Source organism: Geotrypetes seraphini, chromosome 3 (assembly GCF_902459505.1).
Source record: "Geotrypetes seraphini chromosome 3, aGeoSer1.1, whole genome shotgun sequence".
Lineage (NCBI taxonomy): Eukaryota > Metazoa > Chordata > Amphibia > Gymnophiona > Dermophiidae > Geotrypetes > Geotrypetes seraphini.
Genome location: NC_047086.1, coordinates 216,707,644 through 216,730,370, shown reverse-complemented (window position 1 = coordinate 216,730,370; position 22,727 = coordinate 216,707,644). Strand labels below are relative to the sequence as shown.

The 22,727-nt window shown below is 45.5% G+C and overlaps 1 protein-coding gene across 5 annotated transcripts in view; it reads right to left on the bottom strand.

Annotated features, from left to right (window-relative positions):
* Positions 1–22,727, bottom strand: part of LOC117356901 (retinol dehydrogenase 7-like) — a 165,573-nt gene that overhangs the window by 110,022 nt on the left and 32,824 nt on the right. For 3 of the 5 annotated variants that reach the window (XM_033936793.1, XM_033936795.1, XM_033936794.1), the window contains one exon: positions 5,121–5,379. In XM_033936793.1, coding sequence (XP_033792684.1) covers positions 5,121–5,379 — 259 coding nt within the window. Of the gene's footprint in view, positions 1–2,121; positions 2,755–2,961; positions 3,126–5,120; positions 5,380–15,309; positions 15,426–22,727 lie in introns of those variants that run through there. The other 2 variants (XM_033936803.1, XM_033936796.1) reach the window with 2 other exon arrangements.

Genomic DNA, 22,727 nt, shown 5'->3' with positions numbered 1-22,727 from the left:
AGGACATAGGATGGGACAGTATGGACATAGGAAGGGGGCCACTGAGAGACAGGCAGGCATGGGACATCAGAGAAATACAGAGACAGAAAGAAAGATAGACAGGGGGCCAGGGAGAGACACAGACAGAAAGAATGACAGACAGACAGCATCCAAGGAGAAAGAGACAAAGAAAAAAAACAACCCCAAAATAGATGTCTACTCTAGCACCCGTTAATGTAACGGGCTAAAATACTAGTAGCAAATATAAAACATATGTATCATATGATAAAATTTCCCCCTATCATTCTTATATTGTTAAATAATAAACTAGAAATTACTCCCCTCCCCCAGTATTGAACTATATTATTTGGCATGTCAATGAGGGCAAAGAGTCAGATATCTTCAAATAATAACAAGCTTTTACTTATAATGACAGGGGGGTCGCCATACAACAAATTACATGTAATTGAAAAAACTGGAGTAGACTGAACTATAATTTTTGGTGGAACTTGTTATGCCATATATATAAAATAGAAAGAGCAATATCTACACAGAAGGGGTATTTAAGGAAGTTTCAAGATGTATGGGAGCCGTTAACAAAATATTGTACTGAATAGATATCATTTTTCCCTTAAATTTACAAGTTCATAGAAACATAGAAGATGACGGCAGAAAAGGGCCATAGCCCACCAAGTCTGCCCACTCTAATGACCCACCCCCCTTGATTTTAGAAAGAACAAGAGGGAACTCTCTAAAGTTGAAAGGGGATAGATTCCGTACAAACATAAGAAAGTTCTTCTTCACTCAGAGAGTGGTGGAGAGCTGGAACGCACTTCCGGAGTCTTTTGTAGGGGAAACATCCTCCAAGGGTTTCAAGACTAAGCTGGACAAGTTCCTGCTAAACTGGACATATGCAGGTAGTGACTGGACTCATTTAGAGCACTGGTCTTTGACCTGGGGGCCGCCATGTGAGCAGACTGTTGGGCAGGATGGACCACTGGTCTGACCCAGCAGCGGCAATTCTTATGTTCTTAAGTTTCAACTGGATGTGGCCTTCGGTGAGCTTAGGCAGCCCTAGGCAACTTCCTAGGGCCACAATAGGCACCTAAAATATAGGCCATCAAAATGCTGGTCTACATTTCAAATAGACATGGCTGCTAAGCCAATTGTGACAAAGGAATCTCCTTGCCATGATCAGTTTAGTGGCCACAGCCCCCATCCCCCCCCATAGTTGGCTGGCTGAAGGGATGCATATTCCCTCCTGCTGGAGCCCTGAAGCCCCTCCCCCCGAATGTTCATGGCAGGAGGAGTGACCAATTCTTTCTGCCGCCACAGAGACATCCCTCGGTAGGTGGGATTCCCATTCCCTCCTGCTGCCACACCTCTGAGACATCCCTGGGCAGGAGTGACACCTACTCCCTCATGCTGCTGACCCCACTAAGAAATTAAGGATAAGGGTGGCAGCATGTTGCAAAAAACTAAATTAGATGTTGAACCTCCTGTGATGGAGCTCACACCACAGGAATATTTACCTGTTAACATAGGTTAAACCAAAATACCACACCAGCACTAATCATTTCAAAACATCTCCCAAAGACAATTCACCCAAAGAAATGAATCAATTAATACACTCCTCTCTTGGCTTATCAGATCACTGGATTAGCAACCCTCTTAATCCAATTAATTCATGTTACTTCTCCTTTCAAGTTTCTACCTATGATGGATAACTGAGGAAACTGAACACTACAGAAAGGGCTGCAGTCCTTTCCCTAAAACATGACAGGGTAACCAAACACATAACACACCACAATGACAAACTGATCAGTCACTCACACAAACTCCATTAAACAACCCAGCCGAGTCACACAGTAACCCGACACTGCTAACTCTCTCCCCCAAGGCATTGGGAGAAATCCCCATTCCCTCTGCCACCAAGCAATGCCCCCTGTGCCTCTGATGACCCCCTCACTCCCTCCCCCTTACCTTAATTTGATGGCTTGCCAAAGGGATGCCTACTCCCTCCGGCCAGCAGACCCGCTTCTTCAAAATGGTGGGCCTTCTCCTTCCCGGTGCATCCTGGAAGGTGTAGGGGAGGGGCCTAAGGCTCTAAGTGGAAAGCTCGCTCCTGCCGCTGCACCTCTGGACCACCAGGGATCGGCAGTGGAAGTATAACGGACAGGGTCAGGCAGGGAGGGAGGACAGGGTGCAGAGCCTGAGAAGGGAGGGCACATGAATATTAAGTCACCTGACTTATATTCAAAACAACCTTTTTCCTCCTTTTGGGGGGGGAAATGGGGGTGTCGACTTATATTTGGATCAACTTATATTTGAGTATATACGATTCTATATAGTGCATACTGTTATTAAATGATTCCCTACAATATTCAATGGAACAGATCTTTTCAAAAAAGATTTCTTCTTTTGGGGTAGAGAAAAAATAAATTTATTGAACAGGTCATGATTTTTTCTACTGAGAATGAATTCCTTTCTGTTAACAAGTAAAATCTTTGACATTATGAAGGTCACAGTTATCATGGATCTCATTTCAGAGCATTTCTGCTAGGTTGACTTTGCTGCTTCATTTCATCAAGCGTAACAGGAAGTCTACAAGGGACGTTGGTAAGTAGGAGAGTGGAAGGTAGAAGAGTTTAGCATCCCATCCAACAGAGTAGCGTGTGTGGGGGTGCACTGCTGTCAGAGCGTGCTCCATGCAGTCTGTCACTAGAGTCAGTTTGGAACTGACAACATTCACCATAATACGAATATTCTTGATATCTGTGTAAAAATGCACAAATAGAATAAGATCACCAGCTGCGAGCAAACCTTTTAATTGGAAAACAGTTTCACATCCTTAAAGGCTCTGCCACTTCCTCTTGGTCCACCAGCCCCATAAATGACATTAATATGATAACAGATTCCCTCCCCATATCTGTCAGTGACCAACATTTCCTCTGTCCTTTAGAAAGAGAGCAGAAGACTCACAGTTGTCATAGGAAGCTTGTCCATAGCTTTCCTTGGTTTCCTCTGGCAAGCGGCTCCAGATTTGCTGGATAGTCTCTTCAAAGTATTTGGGATCTGTTAATTGTGTTTTGAAAGCACCAGGCTCGATGATACAGACTTTCACTCCAAAGGAATATAGTTCACGTCTGTAATGCAAAAATTTCATTTCCATTTTGCCTATGGTTCTAGGGCTTAGCTTCATCTATCCTGCCTCACCTCCTCTCCCACCATAGCTCCCTTCACTCAGCTGCTCCTATACACAGTAAAAGAGAGACGACCATCTGAAAAGTGCTGAGACTGGGGAAAGTCACCACATGTCTATGAATGTTCAATATTTGGACAGGCTGCATCCTAGTTGGAAAATATATTGTATACACATTTTTGCATATTTATGTTTTATTTTAAAATGTATTGATGTCTAAACTTTTTATGAACTGTATTAGTTGTATATTAGAATTGTTCTTCAATATTCAATCTTTATACATTGTGATGTTTACAGTATTATATTATTGTTGTATGCTGGCATACGTCTAAGGACGGTAAGATATGAATAAGCTTAACATCTTTTAGGTCAATATTCAACAGGCAGCAGCTGGAATTTCTTGAAGCATTGATCACTGCCGATTAAATTAGACCTGTATATGCAGTACTAGGCCATATTTAGACACTGGTACTATCTGCATCACAAGCACAAATTATGTGGACATGGCCAATATCCAGTGCCAGATTCACATAGCTAACCTGGTAAAGTGAAAAATTTGCCCAGTTACCTATGTATGAACTGAAAGGACACATTTGATTCATGAACCAACACTGAATATCACTGGCACCAGCATAACTCCAGACTCTGCTCCTGGACCTTCCCAGCATTATCTGGACAGTGCCACAGTTTATACTGAGCAGCACTGTGTGGTTAAATACTGCTGAAATTTAGCTCCCAACATGCTCAACGTGGTTTAAGTGGGCAGCACACTGAATATCAACCTTTTATTTCCCCTCCAAATACCTAACACATAACTACTTTCACTACATGAAGACACAAGTACTTCGCAGGCTACAAATGGGGATGGGACTTGATACCTGTGGTTATACATTCAATGTGGTTTATTTATATTCAGATACTTATTTTGTACCTTGGAGCAATGGTAGATTAAGTGACTTGCCCAGGGTCACAAGAAGCAGCGCTGGTATTCAATCCCACAACCTCAGGGTACTGAGGCAGCAGCTCTACCACTAGGCCACTCCTCACCTCTCAAAGTTTCCAAACATTACCTTCTAGGTTCACATCAACTTCTTGGGACAAAGAGCGCAGTATGAACTGTATAGAAATTTCTCTCAAGCAATATTCAATATGGATATCTGAAATCCAGATTAGCTAAGGGTAGGGTTACCATATGGCTCCAGAAAAAGGAGGATGGATTGAGACATCCGGGTTTTACTCCCATTGAATGCAATGGAAGTAAAATCCAAATGTCTCACTCCATCCTCCTTTTTCTTTATCCGTATAGTATCTCTAGCTAGAGCTTGAGAAACATTGACATACATGACACAAAGAGAGGAAAACAACTACTGAGATCAATACTAGCAGCCTAAGTGTGGCAGAGTTAATCAGACATCTTTATGTGATTCAATTTGTCCAAATATTCAAACTATGAATGCACTACTAATTAGGTCAAAGCAGGGACCTAGTCCCCGTATGTCCTATTCTATCCTCACTTTCCCCCAGATGATGGCAGAGTTTTTCTATGATAAGATTCACAAGATCCACCTTGAATTCTCAACCAAATCACCTCCCCCCATCCTTTCCAGCTGTGCATTCTGCTTATGGGAGTGACTTTAGGTATCTGGCCAATCGGAGGCTTAGGCCTCTCCCAGTGCATCCCAGAATGCACTGGGAAGGAGTCCTAAGACTCTGGTTGACCCACTGTACATTAATATTTGTTGCTATTCATTTACGGAATAGCATATTTTAGTAAATCTAGTCTTTAGGAAGCTCCTTTCTCCAGCTTCCCTTTTTATTGATTTACATCCACTGAATATAATTACTAGTGGTGCTGCTATAACAAGAAATTATCACCTTAAGGTTTAATCTATTCCTCTAAACATCTATGAAAAATAAAAGATGCTTTCATTCTTTTCACCTGAGACTGTCTGAGAAAGCCTCCACTCCGTATTTAGAAATGCTGTATCCACCTCCAGTCATACTTATCCTCCCTACTATACTGGAAACATTGACAATCCTGCCCTTGGATTTTCTGATTAGAGGGAGCAGACTGAGGGTCACATCGATCATTCCCACCAGGTTCACGTTCAGTATCTTGCAGAAGTCATTCTTCGTCAGCCATCCATTGGGGGCTACAGGGGAACCGATCCCAGCATTGTTCACCAGACCCCAAAGCCCTGAAAAACAGAAAATAGTGCAGAGGAGCCAAAATGATGTGGAATTAGGGGGAATGGGGTACAATAAACAGGATAAAGAGATAGGCAAACAAGACAAGTGCCTAGAAACTTAGGGCTAGATTAACTAAGGACACCGATCGTGTCCTGACTACTTTGCATCCCGATTTTCCTCCGACCTGATTCACTAACCTCCTGGCCGATCAACTTCCGACCCGATCCGTGCATGCAAATGAAGGGAAACAGCATGCAAAGTAGGAAGGACACGATTCACTAAACTCAAGAAGGAACATCAATTGGGCTGGCTGATCAGAAGTGAAGCGACTGATGAGGACCAGTTGTTTCACTTCCTTACCGACTCTCCTGCCCTCTTTCTACCCTTTAAAACCATGGGCTGGCAATGCGTTTTGCAGAATATATAAAAAAGGAATTCTTCCTTTTTTATATATTCTGTAAAAACCACATTCCAGCCTGTGGTTTTAACCTACATGCCAATGCCCCCAGCATGCCAATGCCCGCTGCCATCGCAGCCTATGGCAGGAGGGATGCCAACTCCCTCCTGCCACCCAAGGGATGCACCCTCCCCATCCTCTGTCCTCCCCCTGCCCCCAGTACCTTTAACAGAGCAGGAAGGGTGCTCAATCTTTCTTGCTCAAATGCCTCCCAACTCTCCCCTCCACCCCTCCTGCCGACTCCCTCCTGCCACCCACTGGATGCCCCCTTCCCGTTCCCCTCCTCCTGGTATTTTTAATGGATCAGGAGGGGTGCTCAATCTCTCCTGCTCCAATGCCTCCCGTAACGATTCTGAGGCCTTAGGCCAGGCCCTGGTGTATCATGTGATGCACAGAGCAGCTTCTAAGGCCCTTATTGGCTCAGGCACCATTGGCTCCTCCCTTGGGAGAGGCCTGAGGCGCCTCAGCCAATCAGAGATTTCCTAAGTGAGGAATGCCTCAGGAATTGGTATTGGGGCCCATTCTGTTCAATATATTTGTGAGTGATATTTCAGAAGCATTAGAAGGAAACGTGTGTCTTTTTGCAGATGACACAAAGATTCACAAAAGAGTAGATATGCCGGAGAGAATAGAAAACACAAGAAGAGATCTGCGAATGTTGGAAGAATGTTCTAATGTTTGGCATTTAAAATTTAATGTGAAGAAGTTCAGAGTGATGTTCTTGGTAAAAATCCAAAGGAGTTGTATATGCTTGGGGATGAGAAGCTGATATGCACGGACAGGGAGAGGGACAATGGTGTGATAGTGTCTGAGGATTTCAAAGGTGCAAAATAATGTGACAAAACGGTGGCTATAAGCAGAAGGATGCTGGGCTGCATAGAGAGAGGAATCACCAGCAGAAAAAGTGAGGTGTTAGTGCCCCTATATAAGTCATTGGTGAGGCCTCACCACCTGTCCACTTTACCTTATCAAAGCAGCCACCCCCAACAACCATAGGAAAAATAACCCAACTATCACCTAAAAACTGGCCTTTTCCCCATATGAAGAGGAGGAATTATCTTAACGCCCACATCAGAACCCAAAACAGCCTTTCTGATGTGACCAATTATCAGCCGGTAGATTGCATACCCCTATTTATCAAAATGATGGAAGGATATGGCACAGAACAACTTGAATGCTACTTACAATGCTTCAATTTCTTTCACCCTTCACAACTGGGATTCAGGAAACATTACAGCATCAAGATGGTAGTCGCAGCACTAGTAACATACGGCACAGAACTACTAAACAAGGGTCACAGCGCAATTATAATCCAATTCAACCTAAGCAGTGCATTTGACCTAGTAGGCTTTGATCAAATGTCTGAGATCTTCAGTGATTTCATATTCAGGGGCCAGTTCCCTCCTGATTCCAAGGCTTCCTGAACACTCGGCATTATGCTGTACATATGGATGATGAACTTTCTAATATCTCCTCCCAGCGGGATCCACTAAGGATTGCCACTTTCACCATCAGTGTTCAACCTTCTAAAGCAATCCTTGGGATACAACCTAGATTTTGCATGAAAAAAAACATTTCACCTATGCATACGACATAACGATCATGCTACCTATAATGGCTGCATTAGGCAACACCCTCACCACTGTCAAAAAATGTGTCTACATTATAGAAAATTAGACCTCAACCCACTTCTTCTGTCTGTGAAGGAGGCCTATATATCACATCATTGTAAATACATTTTCCTTTCCCCCTTTCTAGATTGACACCTAGTGCAGTTTTCATAACCTATAGATCTTGCAATTGTGTAGCATCAAAATTATCTTTAACATACAGTATAATACCACGCACCCTCCTTTTCAGCCTACCCTGTCTTTCCTGAACAGATTATAGCCCAGTATAGCTATATCTCAATCATGGTTCTCCATGAACCATGTCTCCATGATCACCACTAAATCCAACTCAGCCTTTTCTATCACAGCCAATAGATCCAGAACCTTGTTCCCATACTTTGAGTATTGGTATATACAGCTTTCCAGACATTGCCCCTTTTTCTCTTTTGTGTAGAGGTATTTAGTGATTCACTTCCCTGAAGGATTATACTTACCTGGGAGCTTTGATCACCCTGCTCCAACAATTCTAGCTTAAAGCCCTCTTCAATAGGTTAGCCAGTCTGCTGCTAAAGACACTTCTTCCTTTCTTTGATAGATACATACCATCTCTGCTCAGCAGCCCTTGGAAAATCATCCCATGGTCTAGGGAGTCAAAATGCTTTCATCGACAACATTCATACAGCCAGATGTTCAAATCCAGGATGTGAGCTTCTATGCCTTGGCCTTTACTTTCGACAGGGAGTATCGACAAGAACACTTTCTACTCACCTGTCTGCTTCACCTTCTCTCTCAGAGCCACAAAGTCACTTTTGATATGATCAGAGGGGCACCTAGCAGCATCATTAGTGCCAACATGGAAGAGCTGTATCGGACAATAGTCATTAGGCTTGATGGGTCTTGGTAAGCTCTCAGTTGCATCTTGAATTCTGGCACCAGGCATACAACACATCTCCCATGACATCATGTCTGGTCTGCAGATGGATGCCTCTGTATCCTTCAGAAGGGAATCATTAACTTCCATTATCTTATGCCTCCTAGTTGTCAAGGATCTATTTATTCAGCGCTAGTGCTATTTTTATTTATTTGTTCAATTTTCTATACCGTTCTCCCCAGGGAGCTCAGAATGGTTTACATGAATTTAATCAGGTACTCAAGCATTTTTCCTTGACAGTGAATATACAAGGCTATTTCTGCCTGCAGCAGTCTGACTAGAGATGAAAACAAGTAAGGGAGGTGGATACAGGTAAGGAGCATTTCTGCTGCAGAATCGCGTGTGCAGTTCTGGTCACCATATCTCAAAAAAGATATAGAGGAATTAGAAAAGGTACAGAGAAGAACAACAAAAATGATAAAAAGGATAGGATGACTTTCCTATGGGAAAGGCTAAAGTGGCTAGGATTCTTCAGTTTGGAGAAGAGACGGCTCAGGGGTGATATGATAGAGGTCTATAAAATAATGAGTGGAGTGGAAAGGGTAAATGTAAATCGCTTGTTCACTCTTTCTAAAAATACTAGGACTAGGGGCATGTGATGAAGCTACTAAGTAGTAGATTTTAAACAAACCAGAGAAAATATTTCTTCACACAATGTGTAATTAAGCTCTGGAATTTGTTGCTGGAGAATGTGATGAAATCAGTTAGCTTAGCGGGGTTTTAAAAACATTTGGTAATTTCCTAAAAGAGAAGTCCATAGGCCATTATTGAGATGGCTTGGGGAAATCCACTGCTTATTCCTAGGATAAGCTGCATAAAATGATTTACTACTTGGGATCTAGCCAGGTACTTGGGACCTGGTTTGGCCACTGTTGGAAACAGGATACTTGGCTTGGTGGACCTTTGGTCTGTCTCAGTATGGCAATTCTTATATTCGTAATATCGACCAGAAAATGTTTAAGAGGTACCTCACCCTTTCAGATGGGTTAATTTTGCAGTACACTAGGCAGGGTTTTTTCCTGGCAATATGAAGAGGAAGAACAGTCTGTTTATCCTCTCCATCCGTTGTACATTGTCGTGCAGTGAAGCAGCGTTCCTTACCTACTACTTCCTCCCTTGTCTGTGTTGTTCTCCAGTCAGAGCCACACAGGTCCCAGTACCCACATGAGACCCAACAGCTTTACCTACACAGAAATGCAGGCAGTGGTGGAGGCAGCAGTAGGCAAAGTCACTTAAATCATCCATTGCCCCAGGTACAAGAAACAAATTTAGACAGATAAAGTTCCTACATCTAATATGTACAGCACTGCATATGTCTAGTAGTGTTATACAAAAAACTAGTAGTAGTAATCAATAGTTGCTGGCTCCTGTAGGTTGGACAGGATTAGATAGTGGGTTAGGAATATGATCATGCATTTGATCAGATCGATCCGCTCATTACTGTTCCCACAAGCATTGAACATTTTAGTACATTCACTAGTGATCCAACAACTTGATTACTACTGTAATTTTATATATGCCAGTCTGTGTCAGAAAGATATATATATAGTATAGACTCCAGGTTATAAAGAATTCGGCTATTAGATTAATTCACAATTTACATAAATTTGATCATATCGCTCCATTTTTGAAAGCAGCTCATTGGCTCCCTGTTAGACAATGTATTATATATAAAATTCTCTTAATAACATTTTAAGGTCTTAGCCACAGAAGAGCCGCCTTATCTTGCGCGTTTGCTAAGCCTATATGTATCTGCCAGAAATATAAGACCAGCAAATAAACAACTTCTAGTTCCATCTTACAGGGAAATCGTTCATGAGCACATCAGAGATGCAATTATCTCTGTTAACGGACCAAAGCTATGGAATTCATTACCTCTATCGCTCCGATCAGTAGCATCTACTGATAGATTTAAAGCAGATTTAAAAACTTTCCTTTTCTCAGACGCCTTCTAAACCTGCTCCTATTGACAACGCTGCTGGAATCATGCAAAAAGGAAAATTCCCAACTGTGTTTCCCCTTCCCCCCTTTCTATTACATTTGTAGTTCTTCCCCAGACAATATTCTTGAGTCCTTTAAATTTTGATTTGACATTTTAATTTTATTTTTATCATTATTAAATGTACTTGGATTGTAAGAAAATAGGAACATAAGAATAGCCTTACTGGGTCAGACCAACGGTCCATCAAGCCCTGTAGCTTGTTCTCAACAGTGGCCAATCCAAGTCCCTAGTATCTGGCCATAACCCAAAGAGTAGCAACATTCCATGCTACCTATCCAGGGCAAGTAGTGGCTTCCCCATGTCTTCCTTAATAACAGACTATGAACTTTATCTCCAGAAAATTGTCCAAACCCTTCTTAAAACCAGCTACGCTATCCACTCATACCACAACCTCTGGCAAATGTGTTCCAGAGCTTAACTATTCTCTGAGTGAAAAAAATATTTCCTCCTTTTGGTTTTAAAAGTATTTCCCTGGAAACTTGGTAAGGCAGGATGGGGAAGGGTAGTCTGATTTTGTCAGGAGGAGGCATAGAAGCTAACATATTTGTGGTCACACGTTTTAGCACTGTTAGCTCTTTTGTTTAATATTTATATGAGGAAGGGGCTGATTCTGTAAGCAGTGCACGCCGCAGCAGGTGTCTACATAATGGGTGCTTGCAGCATGTCAATCACCAGCGAGCGCTGTTTCCAGAATTGCGGTTTGATGGGACCCTAGGCACCGGAAATGCAGGCCAGGATTTCACAGCCTACCCCTAACCATGCCCACTTCCAGGCTTTGGCATCACTATATGTCGCTAGCCTCCAGGGACCTAGGCACTGGTCCTGGAGGCTGCATAGCAGCACCTTTTTTGGGTAATTACTTTTTAATCTATCTCAGGGGTGCCCACACTTTTTGGGCTTGTGAGCTACTTTTAAAATGACCAAGTCAAAATGATCTACCAACAATAAAATAAAATAAAAAAAAAACACAAAGCACACTGAAAGGCAGAGAAAATGTTAATTATCATTCATATTCCGGATTTTTTTTTCAAAGAGGTCAAGGCAGATGACTCTATGCAATGTCACCTCAATAACAACCATACAAAAATAGACAAATATACCCCTTCCCTTTTTACTAAACCACATAGCAGTTTTTAGCGAAGGGAGTTGCCCTGAATGCCCCATGTTGCTCTCGACGCTCATAGGCTCCCTGTGCTAAAAACCGCTATTGCGGTTTAGTAAAAGGGAGCCATAGTGTAAAATATAGACAGCAGATATAAATTCTCAAAACTGACACATTTTGATCACTAAATTGAAAATAAAATCATTTTTCCTACTTTTGATGTTTGGTGATTTCATGAGTCTCTGGTTACACTTTCTTCTTCTGACTTCTTCTCGCTTCACTCTGGCTGCACTTCTTCTTCTGACATCTTCTGACTTCAGCCCATCCAATATTTCTTCCCTTCTTTCAGCGTCCTATATGCTTTCTCTCTTCCAGACCTCATTCTCTCCCCCAACTTTTTCTTTCTTTCTCCATGCCTCCTGTACTTTCTTTCTCTCTCTCTCCATGCCCACTTTCTTTCTGCCTCCCTGTTCCCTTTTTCTTTCTGTTTCCCTTCTTTCTGTCTCTCTTCCCTCCCCCAAGCCACTAGGTTTGGCGGTCGCCACCGGGGAACAGCTCTCCCTGCAGAAGCCTTGCGCTGACCAGCATTCCGCTCCCCTTCAATTCTGATGTCGGAGAGGAAGTTCCGGGCCAGTCAGGCAGCGATTGGCTGGCCCAGAAATTCCTCTCCGATGTCAGAATTGACGTCGGGGAGAGGAATACTGGTCAGCATGAGGCTTCTGCAGGCCCAAATCTCCGGACGCCCAGGGCCGAGGAAAAGAAAAAAGCCAGTCTATAAATCCTTTCATGAGAGCCATTCCAGTATCCTTTCAGCACGGCACTTACAAGAATGCATAGCCTCCCCCTCATAGGAACCACCTCAACTTCCCACTTTCAGGCTCAAGACGTCATAGCAGCAGCAGCTCTGGCATTTTTGGGCAGAGCACCTCCTGCTCCCGACCGCCTTTCTCCAGTCTGGCGGCTCTGTCGATTCCGCCAGGGGCAGCTGGCACTCAGCTCTCCAGGGTCCTGACTTCCCTAGATCTCACTCCCGCCTTCTCCCGAAGGAAGTGACCTCATCCCCCAGTTTATCAAAGAGTGTCTATGGGAGAAAGCGAGAGAGGGAAGACAGGTTCTGGCAGTCAGGCAAGGAAGGGCGCAGCGAGAATAAGTGTGCGTGAAGTGTTGACCGGTGGGGAACCTCGGGGAGAGGAAGGCTGATCGGCCGGTCGATTGGGACGGCAACACGAGTCTATCACGGAACCCGGGATGGGCTCCGCGATTGACTCGCATTGCTTTCCCGATCGACGTATTGGGCACCCCTGATCTATCTATATGAAATCGGATGTATGTGTGTATTGGTTTTGTCTCAAAGATGGGGGAGAAAATTCACTACACCTCAATGCAGGAGACCTGATCAAGTAGAAACCCAGACTGCAGAATTAGCTGACTACTACTTAGACAGAGAGATTGTATCAGATGAGGAATGGCAGGAAAAGGACAGGCAGAAAAGCTTTATCCAGTTTAAACCTATCCCTGATGCTGCCAGGAGATTACTACCTTTCCAGTAGCCTGTCCCTGTAAGAGCCAGGGCTGGAAAGAAACCTGTAAGTAGACAAACGGACCAAGCTAGTGTGTGGAGAGCCCTTCCCCCATCCAGGCTCAGGGGGTATGTCTCTCCACAGCTTAAAGTGAGGCAGTCCAGAGTAACAAGGGGAGAGAGGCAGGGAAGGACTACAGCTGGAACTGATGAGAGCCAGGAAGAGAGTGAGATTCTCTCTGACCAGACAGAGGAGGCTGGAGAAACAGATTGGTATGGCAGAGGCAGAGGAGATGTATTCTCCCTCTGGAATTTGTGAGCAGGACCAAGGAGAAGCGATGGATATTCAGGAGAGTCTGGTAGGAGCTGAAACTTTTCCTGTGGACATGGAAGTGCATTGAAACGTATGTGTTTTGTTTTCTGTCTGCAGACAGTGAGCTGCAAGATAAGCTGTGTTTTTTCTTTGAGGAAAATTTAGTTTCCTCTCCTAGAACTCTGGACTTTGGGCTAGATTCACTAACCTGTCTTCTGGGGGTGATCTGTGGCCGATCCCAGCAAGCCTGACGAATTCACATATTGAAAAAAATTCAAATGAGGGCAATCGGAGGAATGCCCTCATTTTTCGACACGGATCGCTAGTGTGCGATCCTGTGCATGTGCAGACCATCTGTAGATAGTCTGATCCGTGACTTTTTTTTATTTTAACTTTTTAACTTTTTTTTAGCCCAGTGAGCCCGTGGTTTTAACCCGCTTTAAACCCGTGAGTTAAAACCATGGGCTCACAGTGTGGGGGAAGGGCAAGAGAGATTCGGGGTGGCAGACAGGAGAAAACTGCAGGGCAGCGATTCGGGGCAGAGCAGGCAGGAGAGATCTGGGGAAGAGCATCGGGGCGACAGGCAGGAGAGATTCAAGGCAGCAGAGAGCAGGGCTTCAATGGAGCTGGAGAGTCGGAAAGACGTTTTCGACTGGTCCCCAGCAGTCGCTTCTTGGGTTGATTAGCCAACCCATTCGGTTTCAAAAATATGTTTGGTGAATCGTGTCCCTTTCTACTTTGCATGCGTTTCCCCTCATTTGCATGCACGGATTAGAAGCGGATCGCAGGAGAGGTTAGTGAATCGGGCCAGAGGGAAATCTGGTCGCAAAGGGGTTGCAAATGGATCGGTACATTGATTTTGATTCAAACAAACATTTATATGCTTTTCCCTGCTAGCAGCCAGGCTAGGCAATCACGTTCCTCTCTCACAGCTGTGTGTAGTTGCTACAACAACGTTTCAGAAGGAAACGTCCTTAGAATCTCTGCACGTAACCAGAACGTTAGCTCTGAATCAAACTTCTCTACATGCTGGGCTGTAATAAGTTTTTTCCTTACCAGTGCCTGTGTTTCTGAGAACAAGTTCTGCTTATAAAGAAACAGCTTATGTAAGGAAAGGTTATGCTGAAGTGAAGCCATGTGTTGTACCTGCATGCTACCCAGTTTGCTGTGAGGTTTTTCTCTCTTCATTATTTGGCCAAGGACTGGCAGTGCTCATTTTGAATACACAGCTGAGTGAACTTTGCAAGCCTAAAATATATAATTAACTGCTCTGGTGAAGAGGACTGTGTTATGAATGTACTGTTAAAGTCCAGAAGCAGGGGACTGTGTTTAAAACCATTACTGACAAGCGTAGAAACTTTGATTTTGTTTTTTTTTCTGTATAAGAACTATATGATTTCATGGAATGAGTGGGGTTTTTTTTATATTGTAAAGCTGAAACCTGTATTATGGTTTATTTGGCCAGTGGCTGAAATAAAGCTATTGTTTTTGCCATTTCTGACTAAGACTCGTTACTTGCATGACCCTGTTAGGCTGTTAGCCAGCCAGATAAGTCCTGAAGGGTCCCTTGGTTGTAAGGGGCACGCTGGGCCAGAAGTTTGTCACGATCCCATGGGCTCGCTGTGCATCTCAGGAACGCGGGTGTGACATTAAGTATGTATGTTCCAGCATAACTCTGAAACATATAGACAGATTTCAACCAAACTTGGTATATATCTGGGTTACTATCTGGGAAAAAATACTGAGGGGGTGGGAAGGGAATCACACACACAGATAAATCAGATTTTAAATATATAGATGGACCAATTGTGTGACGCTTGGGGAATGTCATACAGTGTGACAAACCAGCTGGATCCTCAAGGTTAGTCACAAAGAAATATAGAAAGATGTACAAACCCCGGTGCAAAAGGGCTGATCAGGTCAGTGCCCAAGAGAGTAATTCAGCTGACTACCCTGTAAGCAGTGAGGAAGACATGGAGACAGAACAAGAAAGCTTTGCCTTACCTAAGTTAGTGTCTAGGCAAAAGCAGAAATCTCTGCTCTCTCATTATCCAGTGCCTGGGAAGCAGAAGGCATGGAAGCAGTTTTCCCTGAGAGAAATGTTACAAGTAGAGGGAAGCAAAGCCTTTCCCCCCACCCAGTCAGAGGGGGGAGTGGTTTCTTCCCTTAGTTTAAAGCGAGGCTCTGTAGAGAGCTAGGGGAGACGAGGAGGAAGGAACCAGGAGAGCCCTGGAGGCAGGAGCAGTGCAGAGGCAGGGAGCCCAGCATGAGGCTGTGTTTGCCTGGAAACAGCCAGGGCAGCTTGCTGAGTCTGATTGGGATATGAAGGAGGAACAGGTTGGGAACTCTCCTTTAGAATCCTGTATGCCTGAGCCCATGGTGATTGAAGAAAGTAATGTTCCGTTTGAAACAAAGCCTGAACAAATAGAGATTGCATAAGAACTGTGAGTCCAAAGGGAAATGTTCTTTTACCTTGCTGTTATGGCAGGAGTTATACTATTGGAAGCTGCCAGGTTTGTTTCCTGATTACATGGCTGGGTAAAGCATAGGAGCCTATATGTTTTCTGTACGGACCTTAATTTAGCTAAGACAAACACTGTGCAGAAAGACAGTCTGGAATTGCTCTGGTTTCATGTTACCAAACCTCCGTGCATGCTTACAGCTGTTAGCTAATTACTATAGCAACCTGTGAAAGACAATTAGCCCTGCCTGCATTAAAAGTTAGAAAAATCTCTGACTAGAAGACTGCTCTGTTTGTCTGTTTGGTAACTACAGCTCAAGCTTAAAGAATAGTTTCTATCTAGCCATTTTCAGCAGGACTTTATTAAGGCTGAAAGAACCTTGGACTTTGATGGCAGATAGCCTACCTAATTATAAGACTCTGGTGAAGAGAAATGCTAGGACTGTGTTGTACAGTGGTACCTCGGTTTACGAGTGCACCGGTTTGCGAGTGTTTTGCAAGACGAGCAAAACATTTGTAAAATCGGTGCCTCGGAAACCGAGCATGGCTCGATTTACGAGCACCCCCCCCCCCCCGGTAATCCGGCACCCCCCTGCCTCGAACCGGCACCACCCCGCCACGATCCGACACCCCCCCGACACGATTGAGCACCCCCCCGACACGATCCGACCCCCCCGACACGATTGGGCACCCCCTCCATGATCCGACCCCCCCCAGACACAATTGGGCACCCCCCCGCCGCTTCTTACCCTCATCTGGGCACTCTTGAAGATCGGCCCTCGTCTGCTGGGCCTTGAGCATCTGAGCATGCTCAAGGCCTGCGAGTTCACGTTCTGAACGTGAACGTGAACTCGCAGGCCTTGAACATGCTCAGATGCTCAAGGCCCAGCAGACAAGGAGTCCGATCTTCTAGAGTTCCCAGATGAGGGTAAGAAGTGGCGGGGGGGTGCCCAATTGTGTCGGGGGGGGTGCCCAATCATGTCGGGGGGGGGGGGTCGGATCGTGTCGGGGGGGTGCCCAATCGTGGCGGGGGGGGGGGGTCGGATCGTGGCAGGGGGGGTGCCGGTTCGAGGCAGGGGGGTTGCCGGATCGCAGGGGGGGTTGCCTTCGAGGGGAGCAATGCCGGTTCTCGGGGGGGGGGGAACGCATCAAAGCGAGTTTCCATTATTTCCTATGGGGAAACTCGCTTTGATAAACGAGCATGCTTCTGGAATGGATTATACTCGTAATCCAAGGTACTACTGTATTTGATAAAGCCCAGAGCAGACTGAATTATGTTTTGGTTTGAAGAAGTCATTGATAGTTTGTAAAGTTCATGCCACCGGTGGAACCGGGATTACTTTGTGTTGCTGAGGCCAGTGGCCTAATAAAGCTTATAATTTCCACTGAAGCCATTCTGACTCATGGATTCGCTATAAAGGAACACACACGGGCTGTGCTAGGTGGTAACCTAGGGGTGTCCTACTTGAAAGGTTTCCCTACTTCAAAGGGGCTCAAGCCAGTAGTTGAGCGTATATTGCTGCCTGGCTACCTAAAACCGCTCGGCCAAAGCATAGGTGGTGACAACAGTCAGAATGATGTCACAGTCAACAGTATATAAGGAAGTACAGCTGTGGTGTGGTATGGTGTGCTGAAGCCTAAATAGAAACTGAAAATTTGTGTGATGTTAAAACCCAAGGGAATTTATATCCTGACAACGCCGCAAACAACTTCAACTAGAGGTATGGGGGAAGGGAGGGGGGGCAGTAAGTGGAGGGAACGAATGGGAAGAGGCGGGGGTGTGGGCAGAGAGGAGGAGAGGTACCACATAGTCATTTAACATTATGTAAGGAAGTGCAGCTGTGGTGTGGTGTGGTGAAGCCTAAACGGAAAGTGAAAACTGAAAATTTGTGTGATGTTAATGCTCAAGAGAATTTATATTTGGGCAACACCGGGTGATCAGCTAGTTGGTTATAAACTATGCGGTCAACTACTGTGTCATTTAACACCAATTAGAGCAATTAAGTTAGGCGGCAGTAGGACGCCTACTGCCATCTAACATTTAGAGCAGGGGTGTCCAACCTGCGGCCCCGTGAAGTATTTTGTGCGGCCCCGGTCGAGGGCGATGCAGTGTTTTCTTCTGTTGCCCCCGGGTGTTTACCGTCTTGCCGGCTCCCTCCTCTGTCTTGCTGCAGCGTTTACGCATTTGTGGGGCCCCAGAAACATTTTTTGGGGCCAATGCGGCCCAGGGAAGCCAAAAGGTTGGATACCCCTGATTTAGAGTCTCAATGAGAATCTGGGCCTCAGGAATTTGATGGTGGCATATCGGCTTTATGTGAATGATTTGCAGGGCTTTATCCCTCTGCAAGGTCAATAGGGTCAGTGTGTCCAACAGCCTGAGCTGTGTTTGGAGAAGTTTGAGAGGTGGATGGGGAATAATCAGTTGGTACTGAATGTGGAGAAAACAGAACTTATGTTGATGGGTAGATATATAGACTGGGAATTATCCAAGGAAGTTGGGGATTTGGGTGCCCAGCTTTTGGTGAAAAAATGTGTGAAGAGTTTGGGAGCTGTATTTGATTCAACATTACGTATACAAGTGTAGCCAGATTTCATGCTCCAAGGAGCTAGGATTATTTAGTCAGTGCATGAGTCTCCCCTGACCATAATTTGTAGAGTTTTGTTCCTAGGCTTAGGGCTGCCAAAGGTGGTGGAGTCAAGGAAAAAAATGAATGACATCATCAGAGGGGCTCTTAAGCTCATGCTTTGGGTGGGAGAATTGTCTTTGGGCAGATCTCCCCCAACAGATCATCATCCAGCCAAAACAGAGGATCTTTTCGTTAGGAGATTTTTCCTTTTTTTTTTTTTTTTAAATATATGTTTATTAGCAGTGAAGCAGCACATACATTCAGGCGGCAACAATACCATAATCTGCATGCAAATAACATAAGGGATATAAAAACAGCTGGTAAAAGCAAGCCAAACCAGAGACATCAGGGTGTTGAGAGGGATCCGTGAACAAAAATACAAGGAAATTCCCCGCCATAAGGCAGTGCCAACTTCACCTTTTGTTACTTACCCCCCAAAATATCTAAATAGACATTCCTCAAGCCCGACTCAAAGCCCATGCACACCAAGCACACACATGACCACAACAGGCACATCTCCCTTTCACACTAACCCCCCCCCACACACACACAAACAAGCAAACCGCCCCCCTCCCCCCCCCAGTCCTAGATAGAAGAGCTGTCAATGAGTATAGAAAAAGAAATAGGCCTACAGACGGAAAATAGAAGGAGAAATAGAGAAAAGGTCACCCAGGTAGGCAGAGGACTCCCGAGAACCCCCAAAAGGGGGTCTACACCTCGGGGCCAGAAGCTCAAAATTAGTTGTCACCAGGTACTGGCTCCGGAGCAGAGATCGAGCGCAACAAGCTGTCCCACAATGCCACATAATATCTTTTATCACAGTTGGAAGATCCCGCATACCATTGGCGTTCAAAAGTGGCCATGTCCCGCAATTTGGCATGCCATAGTGCAATGGGAGGGGGGGCCTCAGAAATCCAACTGGAGAGAATTGCTTTCTTAATCACTAGGAATACATTATAAAGGAAGCGCCGTTGGGGGACAGACAAACCCTGTTCAATAAGCGGCTCCTGCAACCCTAGAAGTAAAACCCCATAGTCCCATTCCACCGACCGTTGAAGGATAGCCTCCAACACAGCCAGCATCTCCCTCCAGAGGGTAAGTTTAGAGCATTCCAGAAAAGAGTGGAGGTACGTATCTGACTGGCATTTGCATTTAACACAAGAGGCATCTTCCCAGAGTCCCAAGCTGGCTCCCCGCTGTCGAGTTAAGTAATATCGGTGCAGGATCTTAAATTGAGTGTCCTGGTATTCGACAGATTTAGTGAATGCAAAAAGGGTGGCAAAACACTCCTGAAACTGATGCTCCTCAATATATACACCCAGATCACCCTGCCAAACCTCTCTTACTCTGGATATAGCGTCAGTGGGACTCGATATCTTCAATATTTTATACCAATGTGAAAGCTTATTCATAGAGGCCGGGGTGGAGAGAAATTGAGTGTCTAGCCTCCCGAGCAACCATGCTCTGGGGCATCGGTTCCTTTCTGCCTCCCAATAATGGCGGACCTGAAAGTAGGAAAACAGAAAATGATTGGGGAGGTCCCATGTTCGCTGAACCTGGGAGAAAGAGGGAAAAGTCCGGGAATCCAACTCAAGCAGCTGCGCCATGACCGTACAGCCCCGAGATGCCCAACCCCGAAATGCAGAATTTCCCCAGCCCGGTTGAAAGTTGGAATTTCCCAAGAAACGAAGAAAGGGAGACACCGCGGGGCTAAGCCCCTGTTGGCGCCTCCACCATCGCCAGGCCTGCTGTAAAGGCCACATGAATTGCATCTGAACTCTGTACCGGTGAGAGGGATCGGATTGGGAGTGGAGCATGTTCATGAATTGAAAAGGATGAGTCCAACCCTCCACCCATCCCTGCGGAGAATATCGTTCGCATCCCGAGTATCCCTCATGTATCCAGCGCAGAAGCGCGGCCACATTGTAGAGACGAATGTCGGGGACATTCAGCCCACCATCAGACTTATCCAACATCAATTTCGCCATACTAATTCGCGGAGCCTTGGAGCGCCAGATAAACTTAGAGATAATCGATTTGAACTTAAGTTCCTCTTTGCGACGCAACCAGATCGGGATGGTCTGTAAAGGGTATAACAGTTTCGGAAGCATGACCATTTTAACTAGCGCTATCCGGCCCATCAGACCCAACGGCAAATCCTTCCAACGCTGACATAGCTTGTTAATCTCTTCCAGCGGACGCAGAACATTTTCCGCATAGAGGACGGAAGGCTGTGTGCTTAAGAAGACACCCAGATACCTCATAGGCACCGTCGTGGGCGGAATAGCCAAGAGTGCGTGCCATGGCTCCGGCGGGCCCCCAGACAGCAGTAAAAGTTCCGACTTAGAGCAGTTCACCTGAAGGCCAGAAAGCAACCCAAAGGCTCTCACCATCGCAAGAGCTGTATCCAGATGAATGGAAGCCTGATCTAAATACAAAAGGATATCATCCGCAAACAAGCTGATTTTGCACTCGTGGCCCCCTACTCTCACCCCCCGGAAATGATTACACCCTCTAATTTTGATGGCTAATGGTTCCATGGCCAACAAAAATAGTAAAGGCGACAGGGGACAGCCCTGCCGAGTGCCTCGTTGAAGGCCAAAACGGGCCGTCAAACTGCCATTGATTAATAAGCATGCCTGCGGGTCCACATACAACGCCTTCACCCAAGCCAGAAAGGAGCCTTGAAATCCGTATCGCTCCAAAGTCCAGAAAAGATATTCCCAGGAGATGCTGTCAAACGCCTTTTCCATGTCCAATCCCGCGATAGCTGAGTGGCCCCCGCATCCCGCATGGATCCGAATGGCTCCCAGCACTTTCATCAAATTCATGGAAGCATATCGGCCGGGAACAAAACCCACCTGATCATGGTGAATAAGGTCTGGTAAAACAGAATTCAGCCTATGCGCTAGGGTAGCAGCCAACAGCTTTATGTCCTGGTCTAAGAGCGAGATGGGCCGATACGAACTCACCAATGCATGGTCCTTGCCCGGTTTCGGCAGTAAAACCACATGGGCAAGGTTATCGGGAAACTTGGTCTCGCCCGCTGCCACTCCATTATACAGGGCGCACAAAGGCTCAGCCACCAAATCCTGAAGAATCCTATAATATTCCGGGCCTAAACCGTCAGGGCCCGGCGCCTTCGCCAAGGTAAGGGAGCGGATACCCCGCAAAATTTCCTCCCTTGTAAGCGGAGCGTTTAAGGCTTGGAGCTGTGAGTCCTCAAGCCCCGGAATCTGAAGATCAGAGAAAAAGGACAGCAAGGCCTCTCGGTCCAAAGGACGAGCTTCGTACAGCTTCGAGTAGAAAGAGACAAATTGTTCTTCTATCTGCTGAGCTGTAGTGTATTCAGTACCCCGGGCATCCTTAATGGATGTAATAACTTGCCTTTTTTTTGGTGGTCGCACCAAATTAGCTAAAAGTTTCCCCGCTTTGCTCCCCCAGCGATACAGTTGATATCTGTGAAAGTACAAAGAAGTCCGCATACGATCATTAAGCAGCCCCTCTATCTGTTCCTTCAGAGACTGAAGTTCTCGTTTGTCAGAGTCAGACATCGACTGAATATGGCGCTGCCTGAGAATACGCATGTCACTCGTAAGTTGCAATATCTTCCCATCCCGCTCTTTCCTCTTATAAGCCGTGTATGCTATAACGTGCCCTCTCATCACCACTTTAGAGGCATACCAGTACGTACTGGGGCTCACATCATCATTCTGATTAGTCATTTGATAATCCACCCATCGCGCTCTAAGATATTCCCGGAATGCCTTATCCGTATACAATTGAGGAGACAGCTTCCAGGACTTTCCCCGAATCTCAGATGAAAAAGAGAGGGTCACCACCACTGGAGTGTGATCAGAAACGGTGCTCTCCAAGATGTCTGCTCGAATTGCCGCGGGAAACAGTCGGTGATCTAGGAGAAGATAATCTAGGCGCGCGTATGTGTTATGAACGTGCAAAAAGAAAGTGAAGTCCCTATCAGAAGGGTGTAAGGTGCGCCATATATCCACGATGTCTAAGTGGCTAAGTAGGAAGTTAATCCCTCTTGCGGCCTGATCACGAGGCGACACTCGGGGTGGCTTACAGTCGAAGCTCGGATCAGCAGTGATATTAAAGTCCCCGCCCAAGATAAGATGGTATTCGGTATATTCTGACAGTTTAAAGAGGAGAGTAGAGAAGAAGCTGTGAGTGTATACGTTCGGAGCATAGATATTGCAGAGCATCAGCTTCTTACCCCAAAGCTCCCCCAATACCATAACAAATCTCCCCTCGCGGTCTTGAACCAGCTTGTGAAACTGAAAAGGTAACTGTTTGCTAAGAAGGATCGCCACCCC